Source organism: Colobus angolensis, unplaced genomic scaffold (genome assembly GCF_000951035.1).
Source record: "Colobus angolensis palliatus isolate OR3802 unplaced genomic scaffold, Cang.pa_1.0 Scaffold28, whole genome shotgun sequence".
Lineage (NCBI taxonomy): Eukaryota > Metazoa > Chordata > Mammalia > Primates > Cercopithecidae > Colobus > Colobus angolensis.
In genome coordinates, this window is record NW_012116043.1 from 3,433,316 (window position 1) to 3,457,524 (window position 24,209).

General features: G+C 58.5%; 1 protein-coding gene across 1 annotated transcript in view; it reads left to right on the forward strand.

Moving 5' to 3' along the window:
* NCOR2 (nuclear receptor corepressor 2) overlaps positions 1–24,209 on the forward strand; it is a 193,981-nt gene that overhangs the window by 14,555 nt on the left and 155,217 nt on the right. The window contains exons 2-4 of the mRNA XM_011948414.1: positions 8,110–8,326; positions 16,892–17,019; positions 19,625–19,802. Coding sequence (XP_011803804.1) covers positions 8,222–8,326; positions 16,892–17,019; positions 19,625–19,802 — 411 coding nt within the window. The 5' untranslated portion in view covers positions 8,110–8,221. The remainder of the gene's footprint in view (positions 1–8,109; positions 8,327–16,891; positions 17,020–19,624; positions 19,803–24,209) is intronic.

Below are 24,209 nucleotides of genomic sequence, written 5' to 3' on the forward strand. Positions count from 1 at the left end.
TCCATCCATCCATCCATCCATCTGTCTATCCATCCATCCATCCATCCATCCATCCATCCATCCATCCATCCATCCATCCATCCTTCCATCTGTCCATCCATCCATCCGTCCATCCATCCATTGTCCATCTATCCATCCATCCATTCATCCATCCATCTATTCGTCCATCCGTCTGTCCATCCATCCATCCATCCATCCATCCATCCATCCATCCATCCATCCATCCATCCTTCCGCCTTTCCTCCCTCCCTCCTTTCTCTATGTATGCATGCATTCATCCATCCATCCTCCTTTCCTCCCTCTCTTCCTCCTTTCTCCTCTATCCTCCTATCTCTATCCCTCTTCCATCCTCTCCCTCCATCCAGCCACCCCCTGCTGAGCACCTGGGTGGGGAGTCTACCAGCTGGGACAGACCTGTCACTGGATGTGGGCCCTCGCTGGCAGGCCTTTTGTCTGACCTGGTCACTGCTGTAGCTGTGCTTGTACAGTGTTTGCACATAACAGATGCTGAAATAATTCTCTAATTGATGAGAATGGGTCAGAAACCAGAGTTGGGGATGGGTTTGGCTTGCCTGGTCTCAGCTTGAGGGCAGACTGTAACCTTGTGGGTGGCACCTGGGGTTGAGCTCTTAGTATTTGACCCTCAGCCCCTCTGGCAGAGCCAATGACAGGCTGGGGTTGGGTACCTGGCTCCTCCTAAGGGAGCGGAATGACCTTTCTGCCAAGTGAGGGCCAAGGAGTCTGGCCTCATTCCTGCAGGCCTGCCGCTGTGCGTGGGTGGAAGCCTGTTTCTCTAGGGCCCTGACGATCGAGACTGTAATCACTCAGGGTTACGGGGCCCTTTTACCTGTGCCCAGTGCTCCTCAACAGAGGGGCAGCCACAGTGTCCTTTGAACACAGAGACGCCAGAGGCAGGCTTGCCATGGGAGACCGCGCGCCAGCCTTGCGTAAAGTGCAGCAGCTGTGTCCTTCCACATGCCCTCGCTCACCCCACTCTCCCCATCCAGGCCTCCCTGCCATCCTCACACAGCAGGCTTGGTCCTGCCTCCGGGCCTTTGCACCTGCTGTGCCCGCTGTGTGGACTCCCTCCTCTCCCCCATGCCTTTACATAAAAGGCATCTCTGGTGACGCACCCCTGACTGCCCACTTTCAAAATGGACCCCCATTCCCTGCCCGCCTCCTCCTGGTTCTGATTTTCTCCATAGTGCTAACACCTTCTGCCATCCTCTTACTCCCGTCTTGCCTGCTGGAATGGCAGCTTCACAAGGTGGGGGATTTGGGATCCCCAGCACCTTTCACACAGTAGGTGCTTAATAAATAGTGGTGGACAGAGCGAGCCACCAGGCCGGGCAGCAGGAGCTCTCTCTTTGCCCCCTTCTGCATTGGCTGTGGCGTCCTCTCTGGACCGGGCTGGGCGAGGTGCCCCCTTGCCACGTCCCACCAGCTTTCCGCATCTCAGGACTCGCTCCAGAGCTGGATTCCTGAGCGTCCGTTCTGCGCCAGGAGTCCTGCTGAAGGCGGCCATCAGATACTTGGCCGGTTCCCTAATGTTTACTGCATGCCAGAAAGTAAACACGCAAGGTGTCAACAGCCCGACCCGACCCGTGGAGCTGGCGCTCGGCAGCGTCTCATGTGCACATCCCAGAACTGCTGTCTCAGAGTTCCCCCGGGCCAGCTTCTCCTCCGGCCGGGCTGGCTGCAGTGGTTTTGTTTAGTAAATATTTATTAGATGCCTACTGTGTGCTGGGCTCTGGGGATACAGCAGTGAACAAAACAAGTATTTCTGGAGCACCTCCTGGAGTAGGTACTGTTCCCCCTTAACGGATAGTCCTCCTGGAACCTGGGAGCACAGCCTTGTTTGGAAAGGGTCTTTGCAGATCTCATTAGTTAAGATGAGGTCACAACCGGATAACGGAGGGCCCCAGCTCCAATATGACTGGTGTCCTTGAAGAAGGGGAGACCCAGAGACAGGAGATGCAGCAGAAAGGCCGCGTGGAGACAGAGGCAGAGATTGGCATGATGCATCTACAGGCCAGGGAGCACTGAGGGTTGCCGGGGGCCACGAGAGCTGGAGGAGCAAGGAAGCAGGAAGGACCTCCCCCAGAGCTTCCAGAGGCCCTGTGGGGCCCTGGTGACACCTGGATTTGCACTTGAGGCCTCCAGAACAGTGAGAGAATCCATTTCTGTTTTTTGAAGCCACGCAGCCTGTGGCGGTGCAGCCCAGAGAGCTAATACGCCTGGTGTGTGCCAGGTGCCGTGCCTCTCCGTGGCTGTCACACAATAGGGGCTTATTCCGCAGTGAATGGAGCAAATACCTGCTGAGCGGTGAGGGAGCCCGACCTGGCCGAGCTGCAGGGCTCCCGGGGCCTGCCTGCCTTCGCCAGGCCAGGGTGGGACAGTGGAGGCACGGCCTGTGTTCCTGCTGCGGTTCCGCCCACCCCAGGAGGGCTTTGTGCGTTGGGCTTCTCGGAGTATCAGAGGGTTCTGTCGAGCGTGTGCGCGCGTGTGTGTGTGTGTGCACGTGCCGTGGGCGCTCTCTGCCTGGCATGCTGGTTTTTAATCCTGAGGCTCCCCCACCTGCCACAGGTTCTTCCAATGTCAGCGCCCATTAGTTCCCAGAAAACGTGAGGCACGTGTGGCGCAGAGAGCCCCGCGTGCCTTTCATCCTCCCCACAGCCCGCGGCTGAGCGCTCAGGGCACATCCCGTAGCTCCCACACCTCCACCAGCCCCCGCCTGCCCCCTCACCCTGAGGCTGTAATTCCACCCTCCCCAGGTCTGAACCAGGCCGCCCAAGACACGGAAAATCTATGGAATGTGTCTCGGTGTGGCCTCATCCTGCTGGAGCTGGAGAGGAATGCAGGGGCGGGAGGCCCCATGGAAGCTTCCAGGGCCTCCCGGAAAGGTGCCCCCGCTCGGCCAGGTGGGAAGAGGACACAGGTGTGGTGGTTTCTGGCATCGCTGTATTGCTGGCATGCACCTCCGCTGGGCAGAGTCACTCAGTGTGCACCCTACTGTGTGCCAGGCACTGGAAGGGGCTCTGGGTCCAGCAGGAAGCAAGGCGGGTGGCCATTCAGAGCTCACAGCCCAAGCTTTCTGCTGTCGATTTGGAAACCTTACCAAAGCCCGCAGCGGCAGGGAACAGGGAATGTGGCCCACTTGGCTCCTGGTGCTGCCCGGCAGACTGCACTGGGGGCAGGGGGCACTTTTGTGTGTGCTACCTCCTGGCAGGCGTGGCCCAGGGACGGACCCCTGCAGCTGTGCATGGGGAGCCCCTCCGCCTGCCTGTGTGGGATCTGCAGCCCTCCTCCAGCTGGTTCAGGGGCCAGCAGGGGCCCTGGGGCTGTGCTTGGTGGCTTGGATGTGCAGAGGCGTGCTTGGGCCCTTGGTGTCCCCGTTGGGTGTCCCGGCCACCTGAGATCTGCAAGTCCCTTAACCTCACCCAGGCACTGTCTTGTTCTCCTCGGAGGTCTGATCCTGCTGACTCTGCATGGCTGAACACTTGCTGTCCCCAGGTACCTCTCGGTATGCCACAGGCACAGGGTCCTCGCAGTGGGCCTATGGAGCAGGACTCCTGCAGCAAGCTGTATTCGCAGCCTACGGAGTCAGCCTCCCTCCTGACTTTTCACTCACCTGCCCATTTCCCCTTCTCTGTCGCCGTTGCCCTGATCCCCCAGTGTCCCCTCTCTTGGACATTTGCTGGAGCCTCCCCAGGTCTCCCTGATCCACTCTTGCTCCCCGCAGTGCCTGCTCGTAAAACACTCTGACCCTTTACTCTCCCCCTCAACCACCTTCTGTGGCTCCCCACTACCCTGAGAACAAAATCCATCCTTACCTGGGCCCATGGGGCCCTGAGTGACTGTCCCCACCTCCCCCCATATTCACTCAATGAATTTCTCAAACATAAATGGCACCTGTGCTCACCCCCAGGCCCTGGCTCATCCCTGGGCCTGCGCTCACCCCCCACCCTGCGCCTGTGCTCACCCCTGGGCCTGTGTTCACCCCCCACTGCTGGCGCTCACCTCCCTGCTCTTGCTCAGTGGCACCTCCTGCTGGAGTGCTCTCCGTCCCCTCTCCTTCACCCTCTGGAAGTTCTTCTTCCTCATATCCCCCGGCTCTCCCCAGGGCCGGGCAGAGTCCCTGGCCTGAGACCCTCCAGGGCCTGGACCCTGCCGGGTTCACATGAAGTCCCCAGAGCTAGCCCGGGGCTCAGCAGAGAACCCAGAGTGTCTGTAAATAAATGAATGCCGCCCACCCTTTCTGACCGCACCACAGCCAGACCCAGCGGTGACGTGGGGCATTTGTGTCTGAATTCCCACTTCAGCCCGGATCCATCCTCAGAACCTCCTTTGGCCAGGACCAGATCCTGGAGACCCTGGAGAGGCTCCCTCAGCCTCTCCTGCTCCCATCTTTGAGGAAACGATGTCATCATTTTTTTTGGCATTTACTTCCAAACCTGCTGATGAAAAGTCAAAGCTTATTTTTTTCTCTCTTTGCAGTGCTGTGCACCTGCCTCCTCTATCAAGTTTCAAAACTTTTGCATCACTGCCCTATAAAATCCTGTACCCATTAACAGGCCCCATTCCTGCCTCACCCTGCCCTCCTGGTAGCTACCAGTCTCCTTTCTGCCTCAGTGGATGTGGCTGTTCTGGACATTTCATATACATGGAGTGATGCAGTACATGGCCTTTTGTGTCTGGCCTCTTTGGTTCAGCATAACATTTTCTGGTTACGCATGGTGTAGCACTCAGTCGTCCTTCATTCCTCTTTATGGCTGAGTAATACTCCATCGTGCGGATGGACTGGAATTTTTGCTGGGTCTGCCTTTTGGCTACTGTGAATTCTGTTGCCACGAACGTGCATACCATGTTTTGTTTGAGTCCCTGTTTCCAGTTCTTTTGGGTGGATGCCTGGGAATGGAATTGGTGGGTCATATGGTTATTCTATGTTTAAATTTTTGAGGAGCTGCCAAACCGTTTCCCTAACATTTGTTTTTTTTCAAGTTGGCAGGAAACGTGGCTCAGGTCGGGAGGGGTTGGAAACTGGGTTTCCTAAGCTCGTGGTGAGTGAGGGTGGCACGAGGTTACTGGAGTCGTTCCCTGTTCAGCCCCACTGGCATGTGAGGATGCTGGGCGGGGGGCTGGTGGGGGAACCCCTTGGTAGGTGAGGGGCCGAGGTTCCAACCCCATGCTCCGGGGCAGGCACTATGTAAATCCCAGGCACTGGAAAGCCAGCCAGCCGCGGGGTGCTTTAGGAAGGTGTCACCCTCCCTGGTCTCTGGTGCCTGTGTGCACCGTGGTGTGTGTCAGGGGCCTGTCACCCCCAGGCAGCATCTCACTGGGCAAAGGAGGAAAGAAAAGCTGTAGTAAATGAGACCTCTCGGCCACCTTGTGCAACTCAAAATCCAATAGCAATTTGGAAGTTGCCCGTGGTGCCCTTGGAAGAGGGGCAGACCTCGGGAACAGCACCCTGCAGGAGTGATGGCCTCATTTCCTCCGAGAGACCGGGAGCTGTTTAACACCTAGAGAGAAGGGAACAGAATTCACTTTGCTGCATGAGATGACCAGGGTCTGCAGACTTTGAGCCGAGCTCTAGCAAGAAGAATTTTAGAACAGGGCTGGGTCTCGGTGGCCACAGCTGTCCTCTCTCTCAGGGCCAGACTCTTGTTTCCGGCTGCAGAAAGGATGTCTCATTGCTCTTGGGGCCGGGCAGGGCTAGCTGTGCCTTGCCTCCCCATCATAGCGTCACTGGTGACTGGGCTGCAGCTGGATCATTGACAGTCCTGGTGACAGTAGTACTGGGAGTTCTGGTTTGCTGAGCACTTCCTGTGTTCTGGGCGCTGCTGAGTGCCTCCTCTCCACCACCTGGCCTTTCCTGGGGTCCTCGCAGGAGGACTTAGGCAGTCGGAATATGCACAGACGTCCTCAGTAGTGCATTTGTGATTCCGATGCCTTCCTGTTTATTCCACATAGTACTGGTTTCCGTATATCCATGCTGATAATATGCTTCTCTTTAAATTATGCCTAACTAAGTGAAAGTGACAGGCCTGGGGCTCGATGGCTGCGGCCTGGGTAATCTCTATACCAAAGTCCCTACACAAAAGTGGCACATGAATATCTGATGTTTAGGGAACACTGCGTGTTTGGAGGTTCAGAGAGGGCAAGTGACTTACCCAAGGCCACGCAGCTTAGCGATGGTGGAGTGGGACATGTTCCCATGTTCACGGGAATTGCGCTGTACATCTTGTCTCGGGGCTGGGAGAGCCCACGCAGGTAGGACTGAGGTGGTGGTAGATGTGTCAGTCTTGGCTCTGGAATTCCTTGGCTTTTCTAAAAGTGTTTGAAGGATGAACAGCAGCCAGTCGAAGGGTTGCCTCCTCTGCGACTCCTTCTTTCCCTGTGTGAGCCCAAACTCTTGGTGGCACGTGACAGAAACCCAGCTTGGGCTGCCAAAGACAAAACGCGCAGAAGGAGCGGCCTGGCTCCCCTAATGAAGTGAGCAGGCTTCGACCTGCCTCCGGCCGCCATCGGACACAACCTGCCCTTTCACGCTGCCTTCCTGCCCGTGGGTGTGGGTCTCAGGCAGGCTCCTGCTGCATGGTGGCCCCCACAGCTCCAGGCTTTCATTCCCAGCTTGGATTCCCGGCAGAGAGCACCTTTCTCCTGATTCCAGCATCAAAAGTCTCAAGGCAGATTCTCATTGACTCCTATTGGGTCATAGGCTCATCCCTGAGCCAGTCGCTGGCCCAGGAGCATGTAGGACTCTGATTGGCCAGGACCGGGTCACATGACCATCCCTGGAGCCTGGGGAGGGAGGAAGGGTCACGTCTACACTAATGAGAGATGGGGTGGAGCCTGGGAGGCAGTCAGGGCCCCCAACCTTAACCTTCCTCCCAATGCTCCTCCTCATTAGGCCTCCAGGGCATGCCTGCTTGGAGGACAGTCACCCTCTTCAGGTCGGGGGAGGGGGTGTTCTGATGAAATTGCAGGGCTGGGTATACTGTTTCCCCTCCTGACCCCTAACCTTGTATAATGCAGCCTCAGTCCTCTGCCGTCGAGGCCCACATCCAGGCGCTGGGTCCCTGTGCCAGAGTGCATTTCCCTCAGCTCTGGGGCAGGGGGTGTGCAGTTGTGGGAGTGCTGGAGAGGGATTTGCATGAGGCAGGACCCAGTGGACACACCTTTTCTGAGGGGCTGGTTCAGGGAGAGTGTGGAGGGGGCCTCGGTCTGGGATGGGACCCTGTTGTAAGCCCAGCAGGTGGCACGGAGCTGTGGCTGGCAGAGGAAGGGGAGAAGCCTTGTTGGGGGCGGGGGGCTTAGGGGTTTCCTGGCAAAGGCAGCTTTGGAGTAGGGGCCGCCGTGGCTCCCTGGCTGGGCCGTGTCTTCTCTGTGGGGCTGTTTTTCCATCTGTGAAGCTGCCAGCCTGCTTCGTGTTACTCCTCTGGCATGGCCATGAGTAGATCCTCTCCCATGGAAGGTGCCAGTATCTGCCCCAGGAGCCGTTTGGGGTACCTATCCCTAGGCTGCAGGGGCTGACTGACTGTCATTCTGCCCTTGGCTCTTCCTGGTGTAGCCCTCTGTGTCCTAATCCCACCTCCCAGCTTGCGTCTGGCTAACCTTATATCAGTCTTGCCCCATGTCATGGTATCAGCCTCCTGCACAGGGTCACAGCCTTGCCCGCATCCCGAGCTGGCCCTGGCCCCTGCTGCCACGTTCAGCGGTGTGTGCTGTCCCTGCTGGCTGCCCCTCCTGGGACAGGTGCTTTCTGGGAACTCTGCCCCGTGACTCAGAAACCCGGGGGGCCATGGAGTGAGTGAGGTTGGGTGGGCTGAGCGGGGCTGGGAGCCATCTGAATGGTGGTGAGAGCCTGGGTGGGGAGGAGGCTTCTGGTCCCTTGTGTGGCTTGCGTAGCTCGGAGGGACCTTGAACGCCATGCCTGTCTCCTGGTGCTGCCGGAGAGCAGGTGAGTGTGGCAGTGGATGAAGGAGGATCCAGGCAGGCCCTTGGGTGCCTGCGTGTCCTCATGGGACCACAGGAGTGACTCGAACGCACGTGCGGAGGAGCCGCCTGTCCCGTGGCTGATCTTGTTTTTCTTTTCTTGTTTTCTCGCAGGTGCCAGTGACGGGGTGGCCCGTGAGCTGATGACGAGGACTGGCTTTTAATCCTTGGTGGCAATTGAGAGAAAGCTTATCGGGGCCTGGGAGCCACCCCGACCCCCACCACCATGTCGGGATCCACACAGCCTGTGGCACAGACGTGGAGGGCCACTGAACCCCGCTACCCGCCCCACAGCCTTTCCTACCCAGTGCAGATCGCCCGGACGCACACGGTAAGGGGGTGCACGTGTGTGTGCCTGGGGCTACCTTTGAAACCCTTTTTCCATTCCACTGAGTCTTCACCCCTCCTTTTCTCCTGGGAGCCAGGCTCGCACGGCTCTGAGCGTCCCAGGGCAGAGGGGAGGCCTCCACAGAGACTCCTGGTGTCTGAAGCCTTTTCTAGAACATCTGGTAAAATCTCTTTGCTCCCATTTTAAAGCTGGGATGATGGAGGCTGGGGCCAGGCTGAGCTGGGGCTCTGCCCTCTCTTGACTGGCAGTGGGATTGGCACGTGAACGTGGAGCTCCTGCTGTGTTCACTGTCCTGCAGCCCAGCCTTACCTCTGCTCCCCCACTGCTACAGGATTGGGTAGGATTGGGGTGACTTCTGGGGGGCAAGGGGGCCTAATAGGTCACAGCTCCCCTTCCTTGCTGTCCTCCCGTCCCGTGTGTATTCGCCTTGGTGAGGCTCGAGGCTCTGAGATGAGGAGGCCCCGCACAGGTTGCGTTTCTGCCTCCCTGACACGAGGGTCCAGGGTGCTGGCTGTGTCCTCGGGGAGCCCGCCCCGTGGCAGATGGCCTGTCCTGGGAGCAGGTGGGCCTCGGTGCCTGCCCACGTGTGTGCCCTGGTTGGGTCTCCTAAGCCGCACCCCACCCCGCCGCACCTCCCAGCGGGGGCCCCATTTCCTGCCTCTTCTCTCACTGCGTGGTGTGGCTAGGACAATGGGCCTTGGTTGGCATTTACGAGGTACCCGCTATATACCATGTCTCTGGGTGTTTGCCAAGCGGCTTTCAGAGTTGTGGACCTCCCCCTTGTGACCTCCTGGCTGCTGAGTGATGGATGTGAGGCCTGGAGGTCACAGCTGGAGTGGAAGCTGACTCTGCCGGCCACCGTGGGGGTACATGTGTGCGTGTGTGTGCATGTGTCTGTCCTGTCTGTCTGCTGTGGTCCCCTCTTGTGAGAACCAGAAAGGAAGCTGTGTGGGAGGACTTTTCCATCGGTAAGCGAGAAGGTTTTGCATATGAGCTCGCTGGCCCTGCCTGGGGGAGTCCCTGACACGTGGCCTCCTGTAGGTTTGGGCCCCTGGGACGCTTTGCAGAGCCAGCTGTCGTCAGTGGGTGCATTGTGGATCCCTCTTAGGATGGCATTTCCCGGGATAGAGTCATTGCATTCTCCCCAGCGGCCCCGTGAAAGAGCAGCTCGCGCTGTCATCCCGCTTTGCAGATGAGGAGACCGAGGCCCAAGAGGTTCAATCACAGGCCTCAGGTGCGATTGCCCTAAGTGGGGAGGCTGCCACAGCATCGGGGCTCCAAGCCTCTGTGTCCCCCCACTCCCCCGTGCCTTTATTTATTGAGCACCTACTGTGTGCCCAGGGGTAAGGAATAGACTCCCGGTAGGAAACGATTTCATATTTTGTCATCATTGTCTTTATCTGTCACCACCACCAACAGAAGGAAGAGCTCTTGTTAGCTGAGCACCTACTATGGGTCAAATGTTGTTCAAAGCCCCGAGTGTATGTGGTTGTGTGCCTTCCCCTGATCACCCCAGAGTGGGACGACTATCATGCTCTGTGTTTTGTCAATGGGAAAACATTTCACAGGGTAGGAAACTGGACGAGTTGCGTAACCTGAGCCTCAGTTTTGTCACCCATAAAGCAGGGGTACTGAGAGTACCCATCTCCTAGATTCTCATGAGGGGTAAAGGGGATATGTTGAATGTTCTTAAGATGGCGCCTGGCTCAGGGCCAGCCCGCTCTGTCCGTTTGCCGCTGCCATTCCTTGGTCTTTGCTGTTCCTGCTGCTGCCCAGAGGGGAACCTGCCTGCCCCGAGGGGAGGGGCGCTGGCAGTGCCACTGGCTTCTGGTTTCTTGTCCTGTCCTGTGGAGGTTCCCACTCTTCTCCACCGCCCCCACCCCGCTCCTAGCCTTGGGGAGTCCTCAGGCTACTGTAGCCTCTGCCCTCCCACCTCTCCTGCTCTTTGCCCCAACTGGGCCCTCGGGGTCACTGGCTGACCCTAGACACCTCCCATTCTTCTCCTGCTGGGCTGTCAGTGACGCAGGATATGGGTGGACAGGGCCAAGCGCTCACCACCCCCTCCAGGCAAGAGACTGAGGCCAGGGATTGAGCGGGGCCCAGCCTGGCAGCCACAGGTGAGAACATTCCTGTGCTTGTGTGGGGGCAGCAGGGTCCACCTGTGTGTGCTCCTCCCTGGGGCAGCCGCACATCGGACCCTCCTGCCTCATGGTAGGGCTGCCCATCCAGGGAACCCTGCTTGTCTCTTGAAGGGCAGAGGAAGGGTTCTGGGCACTCTCAGAAGGGCCCTGCTACCCTGGGCATATTGCAGCGTGGAGCCACTTTCTTGCTGTGGGTTGGAGGTGAGCTGGGGGCTGTGATCTGGAGGCTCCTCCCTGGCAGCCCCTCAGCCCCCAAACTCTTCCTGTCCTTTTAACGGGCGAGACCAGTTCAAAAGATACCCCCCTCTTCCTGAGCTCCTCATCAAGCCACAGAAGGACAGATCCCCCGGGTAAGGGGATGGTCGGTGGTGGGAACCTGGCTGTCCTGGTTCCTTGTATAGTAGCTGAGGCCATTGTGCTGGGATCCACGAGATGCCTCAGTGACCCTCCCAGATTCAGGTCACCCCCACACATACTCCCGACAGGCCTGCCTTCTGGGACAGCCCCTCCCGTCTGGAGAGTCCTCTTCCTGGCGCTTTGGGCACGGGGCTGCTTTGATGGCAGGTCTTCCCTGGAGCCTGTGAGACCTCAGTGTGGCTTCGAATCCCTCTCCGTGTCCAGCTTGCTGAGTGGCATTGGCCCGCTCACAGCCATGTGGAACGGCCTCAGTTTCCCCACCTGCAGTACCGGTGTCCTGGTGGGTCTGCGCATCGGTGGCAATGTCCGTGTGCAGCAAGCGCGGGGTAGTCATCTCTTTCCTCCTGGAGGGGTGGCAGGAGACCCAAGCAGGGCCTCTTCCCCCTGGGGAACCACAGGACCCTGGATGCCGAGCCGGCGGTGGAATGGTGCGGGCCGTGTAAGCCGCTGCCTCTGCCCGTGCTCTGCCCTGGCGTCATCTGCGGGCTGCTGGTGAGTGATTCCCAGTGCAAATGGGAGGCTTCACTTAGGGGGTGCTTGCAGACAGAGGCCTGGACCCTGAGACCATGGAAAGCCCCCAGGTTCCCTGACTCAGCCTCAGCCATGCTCCAGGCTTCTATATGCATCATCCCTGCCCTCCCGCTTCCCATCTGCCACATCCCTCTGTGCCCCATTCTCTCCATCCTCAGGGCTCCAACTTCTCTCCGTGACAGTTAGCAGGACCCTGTGTCTCTCCCTGAGGGTCCTCGGGAAGCGAGGGTCTCTAGCGTTGAGGGTCCAGTAACAAAACGCTTGCAGCTTTTGTTTTCCTGGAGATCAACGCATCCTCCTCTCCCGGCCTCCTTTCGGGCTTTCTGTGGCCCAATTCCATTCTGCCTTCTTCTTCAAGTCCTCTGGGACCCTGAGTGCTCCTGAGCTCCTCCAGACCTTGGGCTAAACGAATGCAGTTAAAAGCAGGGACACAGAGTCTGAATGCCAGCGTGACCCTTTTCTGCTGTGTGGCCTTGGGCAAGTTACTTAACCTCTCTATGCCGCAGTACTGAAGACTGGTTCATAGCACCGGTTCACCGGTTCTGGAGCCACGTCCTGCCCTAGTGATGTCCTAGCTGTGAAACTGGGGGCAAGTGGCCTTACTGTCTCGTGCCTCAGTTTCCCCATCAGTTGAGCAAGGATAGTTTTAAGATTGTGAGGATCCAGTTAGTTGATAGGTGCAGAGCCCTTCGCACAGGGTCTGGACAGAGTAAGCAGACATTTGACATAATCAATAATGTAATGACGATGCTATTCTTACAACATCACCTTAGTAGCCTTTTCTGTCTTGCCCCAAGGGTACACTCTGGGCTTTGCCCCTAGGGCAGGGGTGAGCACACCTTCTCTGTAAATATTTCAGGCTTTGCAGGCCATGCAGCTGCCCTTCTCGGCCAGTACGGTGTGAAAGCAGCTCAGCCAGGGCGTAAGGGAGTGGGCGTGGCCTGCGCCTGTGACACTGGACACCGCTGGCCAGGCCTGCCTTGGCCTTGCGCCCTAGTGTGCTGACTCTTGGCCTAGATTAGCGCTTATCAGACTCCCTATAGGAAGGACCGGTCTGTTTCATTTTGTCACAAATCGATACGGGGTCCCATTGCACAGATGCAGGCCCGGTCCGGCAGGGTCAGAGTTGGTTGTGCCCTTGGATGCCAGGGTTGCGCCAACCCCAGGGTCTGCATGCTGTCATGTTCTGTGCCCACCTTGTTGCGGTTGGCAATGTTGCAGACCTTTGGTGGAGTAGTACTGCCCTGGGCCAAGGCTCCCAGACCCTGGAGACTGCCTGGGCCAGGCTGGGACAGGTGGGCACGTGGGGATCACTGGGAGAGGCTAGACTGCGGGAGGCTTTGCAGTGTCCTGAGTGCCCTGGGGGGTCCTCCATTAGCTTCATGGCCCCTCTTGCAGCTCCGTTCCTGCTGCTTGGTGATGGCTTTTAAGAGGCTGTGGAGGGATGATTTGGCCCTCAAAAGAGAGGCTGGTGGGAGCTCCCATGCTGGGGGAGATTCATTCATTAGTTCATTCATTCATTGGGAGCTCCCATGCTGGGAGATCCATCCATCCATCCATCCATCCATCCATCCATCCATCCATCCATCCATCCATCTGGCAAATACTTCTCAGGTGTCTTGGGCCCATCCTCTTCCAGGCCCTTGCAGTGCAGCTGTGAACAGAACAGGTAAGCATCCCTGTCTCAGGGAGCTGATCTCCTTGTGGGGAATGGCAAGTTGGGAAGGAGACGGGGGGAAGGGCTGAGGTTCGGGGAGCCCAGATTTAAGTAGAGGGTTGGGGAGGAGCCTCACTGAGAAGCTGCTTTTGGAGCTGAACCTGGAGGAGGGGAGAGGGCCAGGCATGTGGGAATCTGGCTGAGAAATGTTCCAGGTAGCAGGAACAGCATGTGCAAAGGTCCTGAGTTGGGAGCTCTCTTGACTGCAGCCGCCATCATTCCGGGAGAGACCCATGAATGCAGCCAGGGTCTAGGAACGGGCTGAATTCTTCCTTTGCTTTCCCATGAATCCAGGGTCTAGGAATGGGCTGAATTCTTCCTTTGCTTTCAGTGTGCAGTCCCAGGCATTCCCTTGACATCTTCTGGAGTAAGGAGCCCTGTCCAGGGGCCAGAGAGAGCCTTATCCAGGGGCCAGAGAGGGGCACTCCTTTCCCGTAGAGGAACTTCTCCCAGCCCATGCTCAAACATTTCCTGCGAATTTAGCCCCTTTCTCCTCTTTGCCCCCAGCCACTCCTCCCCACCCTTGGGACCCAGCAAAGAAGGCACCAGCTGGGATTCCCTCCTGGGTGAACAGCTTTTTCTGGTGGCCTCTCACCTTCCCCAGGAGTTTTAAGGGTGTAATTTATTGGTGGCCCTGATTTCAAGCTTCAGAGGTGCCATGGTCAGGGAGAAGCCCTCCGAGGTCAGGGGGCATCACCTGAATGGGTTTTCCTGCCTCCCTTTCTGAGCAGCTGGGTCAGTCTCCCTCTCTCCAAGTCAGATTTGCTGCTGTCCTACTGGGACAGGTTAAGAGCCTGGGGACCGTCCCCTCTTGTCCCTCCTCAGAAAGCCAGCTCAGCCTTTGCCTTGCATCTCAGAACATACCCCCTTCTTGCTGTGTGGTGTGGACAAGCCACTTACCCTCTCTGTGCCTCTGTTTTCTGTTCTTTGTGTTGGGCTTCTTGTAATATCCACCTCACAGGGCTGCTGTAGGGGTGAAATTAATGTATTTCAAGCATTTAGCTGCAGGTGCGCACAGGCAATTTATTACTGTGGGGTATTATTGTTGTTTTTTATGATTAATGTTGTCACGTGGGGAGCTCTCCTGCTCGGAGACATGGTGAGGTGGTTTCCAGCCTGGACATATTCCAGCTCATGGGACCCCTTGGGCCCCACCTTGGGTCAGTTTCTCTGGTGGGGCCTCCCCGATTCTTGCCTTCCCCTAGAGCCTCCAGGCACTCTTGTCAGGGGAGTCCCTGGGCTCAACCCTGGTGACCTGCTTCAAGCCTTGTGGTGGGGCCCCGTGTGGAGCGAGTGTCTCCCAGGGTTTAGGGTCCAGTAACAAAATGCCCACAGATTTTGGGCAGAAACGGCCCCCAGGATGCTCCTGGGAGGATCTCCTAAATTGGGAAACTAAGGCCAAAGGGTTCATGCAGAGGCCTCCCCAGCCCCGGCTTTGGGCCTCCTCCACCATAGTTGGCTGCTGTGAGCACTATCTGGCCAAGGCCCTCTTCCGAGGGACTGGACCATCTGCCCTGCCTGTCTGCCCACTTGGCCTTGGTACGGGAGAGCTGGGTGGAGAGGATCCTCCTGGCAGACTGCGAGGCCTGCTGCTTTCTTCTCACACCTCTGTGTGTGTGGCAAGGTCTTGGCCTGGCAGCTGCGTCATCGTCAGCCCAGTGGCCTCCTCCACTCCCTCCCTCCAGCCCCGTCTTCTTCCTTCTCCTCCCACTGAGAGCACCTAGAGTCTTGTGCTCGACACTGCGGGATGTAGGAGGAGGCTCGTGCCTTTTCTGCCTTCTGGAGGCTGCTCTCAGCCTTGGGGGAATCCCTCAGAGAGGTGAAGAAGATGAGTGTGGGAGGTGCCGGCCTCCTTTAATCTGGGCTGGGCACCCATTTCAAAGAGGAGAAACTGAGGCCCAGAGGGTTCAAATAACGGGGCCAAAGACATACCTTCTGTTGGAGGCCTTGCAGCTTTTGGTATCTACATTGGACTGTCCAGGGAGGTCCTTTCCCCAACTTTTCCAGCTTCTGAGGCTGCCAGGGTCTCCGTGGATTCCACTTGCTCATCCTTCCTGGCCTCTGGGCTCCCGCGCTCTTACGTGCTGATTTTGTTGGGTCTGCGACAGATACGTTATCAACGCATCTACTGGCATTGTGTCTGATTCTCTTTGCAAAAATAACTGCCTTGTTGAAAAAGCCAGACAACAAAAGAATGACTAGATTTTTATGGAAAATCAGGAAAATTAAAGAAAGGTGCCAAGAAGAAATGAAGTCACCTGCAATCCCTCTCTCTGAAGCCTCACCTGTGTCAGACATCACTAACTGATTACCGCAAACAGCATAACTGAGTGTTCCAGGCAGACAAAACTAATCTATTGGGTTTGGTGCATAAGTGAAGCCTGCCTTGTTTAGTTTGAGAGACTTGTTACTGTCTTTTTTTTTTTTTTTTTAAACACAGTTTAATGTTTCTCAAATCTGGGTGTACTTGGCAATTGGTATACATTTAATTTGTTGATATTGAGTTTTCTCCCCTATGATAATGGATAATGTGTTAAAGGAAAAAGTATTTGTATACTTGTTAAGCAGGAAGACTATACAGGACAATTGTGCTGTCAGTGTCCAGACTGTCACAATAAGGGAGAGAGACCGGGCTGAGCTCCAAATAGGGCCAAGACAGCTGGGGCCTCATAGCCTAGCTGCAGGGCGGAGGGAGGGGTCAATGGATGGAAAATTACTAAGAGGAGCGCTTGAGGGTGGGGGGTTCCTTTACACTGACTGACCAGGATTCCTGCAGCTGGGCAGAGCTCCGCAAGGCCAAGGCCAGGGTCGAGGCCCAGTGGAGAGAGGATGGGTTAGAGGAGCTTGACTCAGGTATGGGCAAGGAGAGTCTTTGTCAAATGGACGGCAGCGTGTTATTAAAGGAGGAGAGTTTGCCTAAGGCTTACCCTTCTGGCTGTGATACGAGCCTTACCTGCGGGAGTTTCTCTTTTACAGGGCAGGCTTGGGGTCAGGGGGTGCTTCGTTCTGAAACCTCGTCTTTGGGCCTCGCTGGCCATCGGCTGTTTGTCGCCGTCACTTGCCACCATCCATCCTTCTCCTGGCGAGTGAGGCCCGAGCCTCGTTCCCTCACATGGCCATCACTTACCCACCCTGCCAAGAGCTGGGCATCTAGGTTGGGCCTTTTCCCAGTTGTTGCTGCAAATGTGTTTCTGTTTTTACAAATAATGCTGCCCCGTATGCACCTTCAGTCCTGTCTTCCCAGGCCCGCGTTTCCAAGCTGCAGCTCCTCAGGCCGGAGGGACCCATTGCCTGGCAGGGGTAGGATGGGGTGGGAGGGTAGAAAAGTGAAGACAGCTTCCTCTACTCTATCCTCCCGCAATCAGCGCCAACGTGGCTGGCAGACAGACACCGTGCTTAGGATGGTTCCAGGCCTGTACTAGCCTCTGGCCTCAGACAGCGCCATCAGCCCTCCCAGACTTGGCGCTCTCCCCTGGAAGGTGGGCGTGATCGTGGGACTGTGGGAGGCTGTGTGGGAAGGACGCAGCCCAGGGCCGCTCAGCCGTCTGTGTTCCTTCTTCTCCTTGGCGTTCGGCCCCAGGGGTAGCCTCTGGCCAGATGGTCCCTGAAGTTCCCCGCAGGACTTGGGCTTATCTGCCTAGGGCAGGAGCGAGCCTAAGCAGGGAGTCCACGGCCTTGCCTGCCGTGCCCCAGCGTGCCCGTGCCCGCCTGCGCTCACCACTCCTCTGTCCCCTCCTGCAGGACGTCGGGCTCCTGGAGTACCAGCACCACTCCCGCGACTATGCCTCCCACCTGTCGCCTGGCTCCATCATCCAGCCCCAGCGGCGGAGGCCCTCCCTGCTGTCCGAGTTCCAGCCCGGGAATGAACGGTGAGGAGAGAGTTGCTGCCTCCTTGTCCAGGGCGTGGGAGCCCCTTCTCCGGGAGAAGCAGAGGCCCATGGTAGAGCAGGAGTACACAGGGTCCTGTGAAATGAGGGGGTGTCGGGCCGTGCGTTCACCCTTGACCAGGTGTGGCCGTGACTCGGGGTGAGGATGAGGACGAGCAGGGAAGAGCCACATGGCCCTCAGACTTCCAGCGTGGAACTTCAGTGGTCTCTGTGGGTTTGGGCAGCAGTGGGGACCTCCAAGCTGGGCTGCAGCAGGGCTGGGCTGCTGTGGGAAGATTCGAGTCCACACCTGGTGCCGCTGGGGCCCCTGCCCTCCCCTCCCATTCCTCCTTCTTCTCCAGCTGGCAGAGGACGCCCCCTGGTGTGTGCCTGTGCCGGGCCAGCCTTACTTTCCTTGATCCAGGTGGGAGGGGAATGAACAGGTGAGGTGGGGGCATGGGAGGGAGGTGGGGTGGGGAGCTGGGGGGACTATAGCAAGGGGAGGGCCAGGGCTGGGCCAGAGCCAGCTCTCTATACATTTATTTGGGATTGTTAGGCCGTGTTCTTTCTCCCACCTTCTCCAGGAGCTTCTGCTAGAGACGGCCGAAGTGTGGGGAATTGTGCCTATTTCTCAGATGGAGAAGCTGAGGCTGCGAGTTTGAGGGATGGGCCCTTGTTTACTCAGCCAGGACTAGAAGTCGAGGCACCAGGCCCCAGCCCTTCATGGTACCCCATGGTACCAGGGCCCCAGAGCAGGCGGGACTGGTGAACTCAAGTGGGCGCAGGTGTCTGGAGGAGGAGGGGAGGCCGAGGCAGTGTGCCTTCTGTGCCTGGATTGGTTTCCTGGGGCTGCCATCACAACGTGCCACAAACTGGGTAGCTTCAAGCCACATCAGTGCATTCCTGTGATCTGAAGTCAGGGCGTCCGCAGGACCGCGCGCCCTCGGAAGGCTTGAGGGGAGGACGCTTTTCTGTCTCCTCCAGCCTCTGGGGGCTACAGGCATTCCTCGTCTGTGGCTGCGTCGCTCCAGTCTCTGCCTCTGCCTCTGCCTCACGTGGCCATTTCCTCGTCTGTCTCTGTGTTCTCTTGTCGTGTTACAAGGACCCCAGTCATCCTAATCCAGGATGGCCTCCTGTTAGCTTAATTCCATCTGCAATGACCCTAGGTCCAAAGAAGGTCTTATTTTGAGGTTCCAGTGGCCATGGATTTTGGGAGGACGTTATTCGAGCCACTGCAGTGCTGCTGTCATGTTTAAGTGAAAACACCACGCGCTTCCTGCCAAGCACCGTGTAATGGTGAAACCCTAGGTTCTGGGCCTTGAAGAGGGGGATGTCTTGGGGCCCACCTTTGGAGGGACAAGGACTTGAGGGCCCTCCAGGGAGGTGAGCCTAGAGGGGTGGTTACCTCGCCCCACCGGGTGGGGCCAGCAACATGGCCCCAGCCTATGCTAGTGGGCAGAGTTTAGTCAGTCTACAGCACTGATCGAACGCCTACTGTGCGCCAGTACCTGGGGACAGCCATGAACAAGACCACCCTGCGTTCACTCTAGGGTGAGGGAGGTGGCCGGGAAACACCTGTGGCCACCAAGCACGTGGGGAGGGCAGTGGAGAGAGAGCAGACAGGTGGGTGTGGTGTGGTCTGGCCCGGGCCAGGAGGTGCCATCTGCACCAAGATGTGAAGGGGAGGGGAGCTCACATGGAGGGCCTGAGGTCTCAATGCTCCAGGCAGAGTCCAGCAGGTGCAAAGGCCCTGGGGCAGGAGTGCAGTCAAGGGACAGCAAGGGCCAGGCCAGACAGGGCTTGTGCAGGAGGGGAACGGCTGTGGATTCCCTGCTCAGCCTCTGGGAAAAGCATTTCAGCAAGGGCCATGTTCAGGCTCTTTCTGGTGGGTGATGGCTGGAGCCTGAGAGGTGGAGGCCAGGAGTCCCAGCTCTGTGGGGTGTACTTAATTAGGCAAGGCCATGCCCTCTCTAGGCATGCTGTGGAGGAGCATTCAGGAGAGCCAGTCACTGGGGATGCTGGGCAGCTCCGGTCTCTGCACTGGGTTGCTGGGCTGAGTTGAGAAGATGGTTAGGCCAGGTTCAGCAGCAGGAGTTCTGCGATCGGCCGGCGATGTCTGCCCTGCGTGGGTGAGAGGGAAATGGCATCACGGGTGCTGTTATCTGCGTTAGGCTCACAGTGTTTCCTGAATGAACTGTGTCTGTGAACCACCCGGCAATCTTGTTAAAATGCAGAGTCTGACTTGGTAGGCTTCAGGTAGTACTGAAGATTCTGCATGTGTAACCAGCCCCAGGTGGGGACGGTGGGCTGGTCCACAGACCACCCCGAGTGGCGAGGGTGGGGCAGTCACTCTGGGGCGTTCCAGTGCCACTGTAGCACACTCCCTCCCTGTAAACGTCTTTGGTGAATGTGGACCTGAAGGAAGGCAGCGCTGCATTGGAGTCCTGCCCCGCGGTGGGACCGTGGGAGGTGGGCTCCTGTGAGCACCTTCCTCGCAGGATCACACAGAGCACGGCACGCAGTAGGTGCGCGGCGCAGAGGGCAGTCGGGGCCTCGGGAGTTCTCAGCTGCAGTCTCCTGTGTGACGCCGATGCTCTTCCTCCCGCAGGTCCCAGGAGCTCCACCTGCGGCCAGAGTCCCACTCATACCTGCCCGAGCTGGGGAAGTCGGAGATGGAGTTCATTGAAAGCAAGCGCCCTCGGCTAGAGCTGCTGCCCGACCCCCTGCTGCGACCGTCACCCCTGCTGGCCGCTGGCCAGCCTGCGGGATCCGAAGACCTTACCAAGGTAAACCTGGGCCGCCAGCTGGGCGCTCCTCTGCCCCTTGGGGTTCTGCTGCTGGTTGGGTTGGGTGGGAGGTGGCGGGTAGGTGTGCAGGGAGGGGGCAGCTCGGGCAAAGGCTTGGAGGTGGGCCAAGCACCGGGTGCACGGAGCTGGGTGGCAGGAGGACGGCAGGTGCTGGGTCTCTCTGGAGGTGCCAGAGTGTGGGAAGAAGTGGGGAAGGAAGGTGTTCCAGGTGGGCGGAGCAGCAAGTGCAAAGGCCCTGGGGCAGGAACAGGCTTGTGGTCATGAGGCAGCGGGCGTGAGGGAGGGGAAAGCTGGGAGGGGAGGGCCTGGGGTGCCGTGAAGCAGAGAGCTGCCATCTGATGGGGGTCAGGACGGTCCTGTGGTCGGTGGTCAGCTTTCAGCCCATTCTGAGAGCTTCCTCGAGGGCGGGTTGTTTGGTTCCATGATTGCTTGGAACAGAGGGCTTAGTGACCCCTGCCTTGAGCTCTGCACAGCAAGTAGCCCCCTGGGCCCTGAACCCAGGCCTGTGAGGTGGACAGCTCAGGGCTCTGCCAGGCACCTGGGGCTTCTGGATTCTTAAGGGGCAGGGAGGTGAGACTCCAAAGTCCCCCTAAGTGACCTGGGACAGAGTTGGCTCAGCACTAAAGGGGCGGTGCTTGGTTAGGACATGGTCTGGACACCTAGAGTGACAAAGCCTCCTTCCACTGCCCAGTCCAGCCGCTCCTTGGGGCGCCATGTGGCACTGGGCTGGCTTGGGTTGAGTCTGTAGCCACCCAGGCCTGAGGGACGGTGGATGCAGTTTGGGCAGGGGGAGCCAGACAACTTTAGGCTCATCTGCATCTCCATGGGGAGGCTGCCTGGCATTGCAGGTGGCCCCAGGCCTCACCTGGGCGCTCACCTATCCCAGGGCCCTCCGTCCGTCTGCTCTCAGGTGACCCAGTGTGATTTCCACCACCCCCACCTCCACAGCTGTGTAAACTCTGCACCTCTCTGAGCCCCGTTTCTTCCTCACTGATCTGGGATCTTGTGTGCAGGGTGTCACCTTATCATCTGGGTGGAGGGCTCAGCTGTGGGCCCCATATGTGGGGACTACTTGGCACCCATGAGCCGGCATGGGTGGTGGTCTGGCTGCAGGGCCAGGCCACCTGGGCCAGACTCGGCCTTCTCTTGGGGAGAGAGGATACCCTGGGATATCCCTGGGGTGGGCTTGGGCTGGCAGGTGGTTGGGGGGGCCGTCCTGGGGCGAAGATTGCAGGGCTTCCCCTCCTGCTCTGAGTGGCTGTGGCCGCGACACCTGCACACCTGCCAGGTACCCACAGGGCTTCCTCTGGGGCCAGGGGAGGGTGGAGCTGGGGTGTCTGTGTGGTTGTTGGTTGGCTTGGCCTCCCTGTCACTGGGGCAGCCCCTGCCTCACCAAGTTGTCGTGGGAAAGTGAAGGTCAGTTAATGAACTCCTAGCCAACAGGCCACATGCGCCTGAGAGCCTGCCCAGGAACCTCCCCCGGTGGATGCAGCTGTGTCCTTGTTGGCACTCAGGGACTCCACCCTGGCCACCTCCCTGCTCTCCTGCGTATTTCCAGTCCATTCTCTGCTCTAAAATATCCCAATTCCAGCCTTCTGCCCACGCCTGAGACCACCCCCAGCCTGAGCTCGTCGTTGCTCTCTGGGAACTTTGCAGTAGCCTCCTCCTGGGTCTCCCTGCTCCTGCTTCCCTCTGCCTCCTTCAGCGTATCCTCCAAGCAGCAGCCAGAGGGCTCTTATAAAGGCGACGCCTACATCCCCCTGTGTGTCCCTCCTGTGCTCCAAACCATCCGTGGCTCCTGTCTCAAGCAGGAAAAAGCCAAAATCCTTGCCATGGGCTGCAGATCCAGCATGATCCAGCACCATCACCTCCCATACCTCATCTCCCTGCACCAGTCCTCTCAACCACTCAGTACAGCCTCCCAAGCCACCCTGGAGTTCCTCAAACACGATAGGCACGTTCCCACCTGGGGACCTTTGCACCGGCTGTGTCCTCGGCAGGAGCGCCCTCCCCCAGGCACATTCCTCTTTTCTTGTTCCTTCCAGTCCTGGCTGCCCTCCAGGGCCTGCACGGCAGGGGAGACCTGTGGCCAGTCCTGTGGGGACTCCTGAGGCCGCTCATGGCTGAGGCTGCAGCCCCGCCACATCCTCCCGGGGTGTGAGATTCAGCCACGGGGTCCCTGCTGACCTTGAAGGGGATCTCTGTGGCCCGGGGCTCGGGACCCCTGCACTTGGGTCTGGGCTTGGGACTGGTGTGGATGCCAGTTCCTCTCTCTCGGGCACTACCCCATTGGGGACCCTAGTCAGCATCCCTGCCCTGAGGCCCAACCCTTCCAGCACATCCTTCCTGCCCCTCCTCCCCTTCCTCCTCTCCTTCTACACCTCCCTCCCTCCCTTTCTTTCCACCCAAACAGCCCCCCTGTCCTGCTCACTCCCCTTCACCCCCTGTTTCCTGGGCTCCTGCCATCTCTCCCTGCTCATCCCCTGGGGCTCCCTCCCTACCACAGAGTACTCCCAGCCACCACCCAGCGCCACCCAGCCTGTCTGCCTGCGGCCATCTGTCCTTGCCTTCATTACTTGTCCCTCCCCCTCACCTCCCAGCCACCCCTCACCCATTGGTTCTGCCTGCCATCATCTCCCACCAGTGGCCTTGCCCCTCCCCCATCCACTCACCTCCCCCCCAACCATCCCCTTGCTTCCCCACCCCCTATCCCCATCTGCTCCCCCTGCTTCTCCCACTCGCCTGGAGTCCAGGGTGCTGTGAGCCTAGTCAGCCCTGGCAGGAACTCACAACTCACAGCCGGACAAGGGTGCCTGGGGCTTCTTGGCCTGTGGCCATTTCTTGGCTGGAGAGCGACACCTCCCACATGTGTGTCCAGCCTGAGGCTTGCCACGCCTCCAGTGCCCTAGACAGCCCTTTGTTTTCACTCCTCTTTGAAACAGAAAGTGGAACCTAGACGGTGGCGGTGGTGAGGATGTGCACAGATTAAGCACCTGTGGTTTGCTGCTGTGGGAGTTTGCTGTGGTTTCAGTAAAGCTCAGGACATACCAGGCTGGAGGCTTGTTCTCTCTCCAGCTTCCACAGAGGATGCTGACGGCAGGGCTGGTGGGGGAATCGCAGGCAGTGTCCCCAGAGGCTCTGTCCCCCAGGGTCACTCAGCCGCCCCGCTGTGTCTGACTGCCCAGGCCGGGGTGGGGACTGTGGCCAGGTGGCGCCCTCATCCGTGTTGCAGCCTGGTGCCCAGCCTGCACAGGCCCCTCCCTGCACAGCCCTGGGGCACCGTAAGCTCCTTAGCAGCCTCAGGGCAAAGGTGATCCTCCTCCTGCAGCAGGAGTCGGGGTGGGCGGTGGGGACGGGGAGCCAGCCCCGGGGAGGGAAGTGGCCACTCAGGCCTGCAGGGTCCCCTTCTCTGCCTGATGCGGCCGGATGGGATTGAATGGTGGACTCATAGGGTGAGGCACCTCCTTTATCAGGAGGCTGGCGCGCAGGAGGCATTCACACGGTGGTAAGAATGCTGACAGTGACGGCGGGTGCCATTAAGTGAGCGCCGACTGCCTGCCAGGTGCCAAGCCATGCCCAACCAGTGTCATATCCTGCTCTCTTCCCAGCCGGAGGAGGCTGGGTCTATGACCTTCCTTTTGTAGATGGCCCCAGGCTGAACGAGCTGGACGCGGGGGAACGGGATTCAGGCCCAGGCAGCTGGGAATGCACCCCACGCCTGCCTCCAGGTTGACCCGCTGCTCTGGGTCCCCTCTGGTCTCCCTGGTGGAGTTTCCTCCTCCCTCTACCTGGCGTCCCCCATTAGCACTGGAATCTGCTTTCCCCCTTTTTGTTGTTGTTGTTGCTATAGGAGGCAGGAGAGAATTTTAGCTCAGCCGCCTGGGAGAGATGTTTCCATTTGAACAACTCCCCTGAAGTCGAGCCTGGATGGATAGCAGGCGAGGGTGTGTGTGTGCGCGCGTGTACATGTGTGTGTGTTTGCGTGCGCATGTGTGTGCGGGTGTTTGTGCGTACATGTGTGTGCGCGCCTGTGTGCCTGTGTATGTGTGTGTGCGTTTGCATGCGTGTATGTGTGCGTGTGTGTGCATGTGCGTGTGTGTGGGTGCACGTTTGTATGTGCATGCGTGTGTGCGCATGTGTGCGTGTGTGTGCATTGTGCGTGTGTGTGTGCGTGTGTGTGTTTGTGTGCATGCATGTGTGTGTGCCTGTGTATGCACGTGTGCGTGTGTTTGCGTGTGTGTATATGCGTGTGTGTGCATGTGCACATGTGTGTGCGTGTGTGTTTGTGTGTGTGTGCATGTGCATGTGTGCGTGTGTGCATGTGTGCGTGTGTGCATGTGTGTGCGTGTGTACGTGTGTGTGCATGTGTTTGTGTGCAGGCAGCTC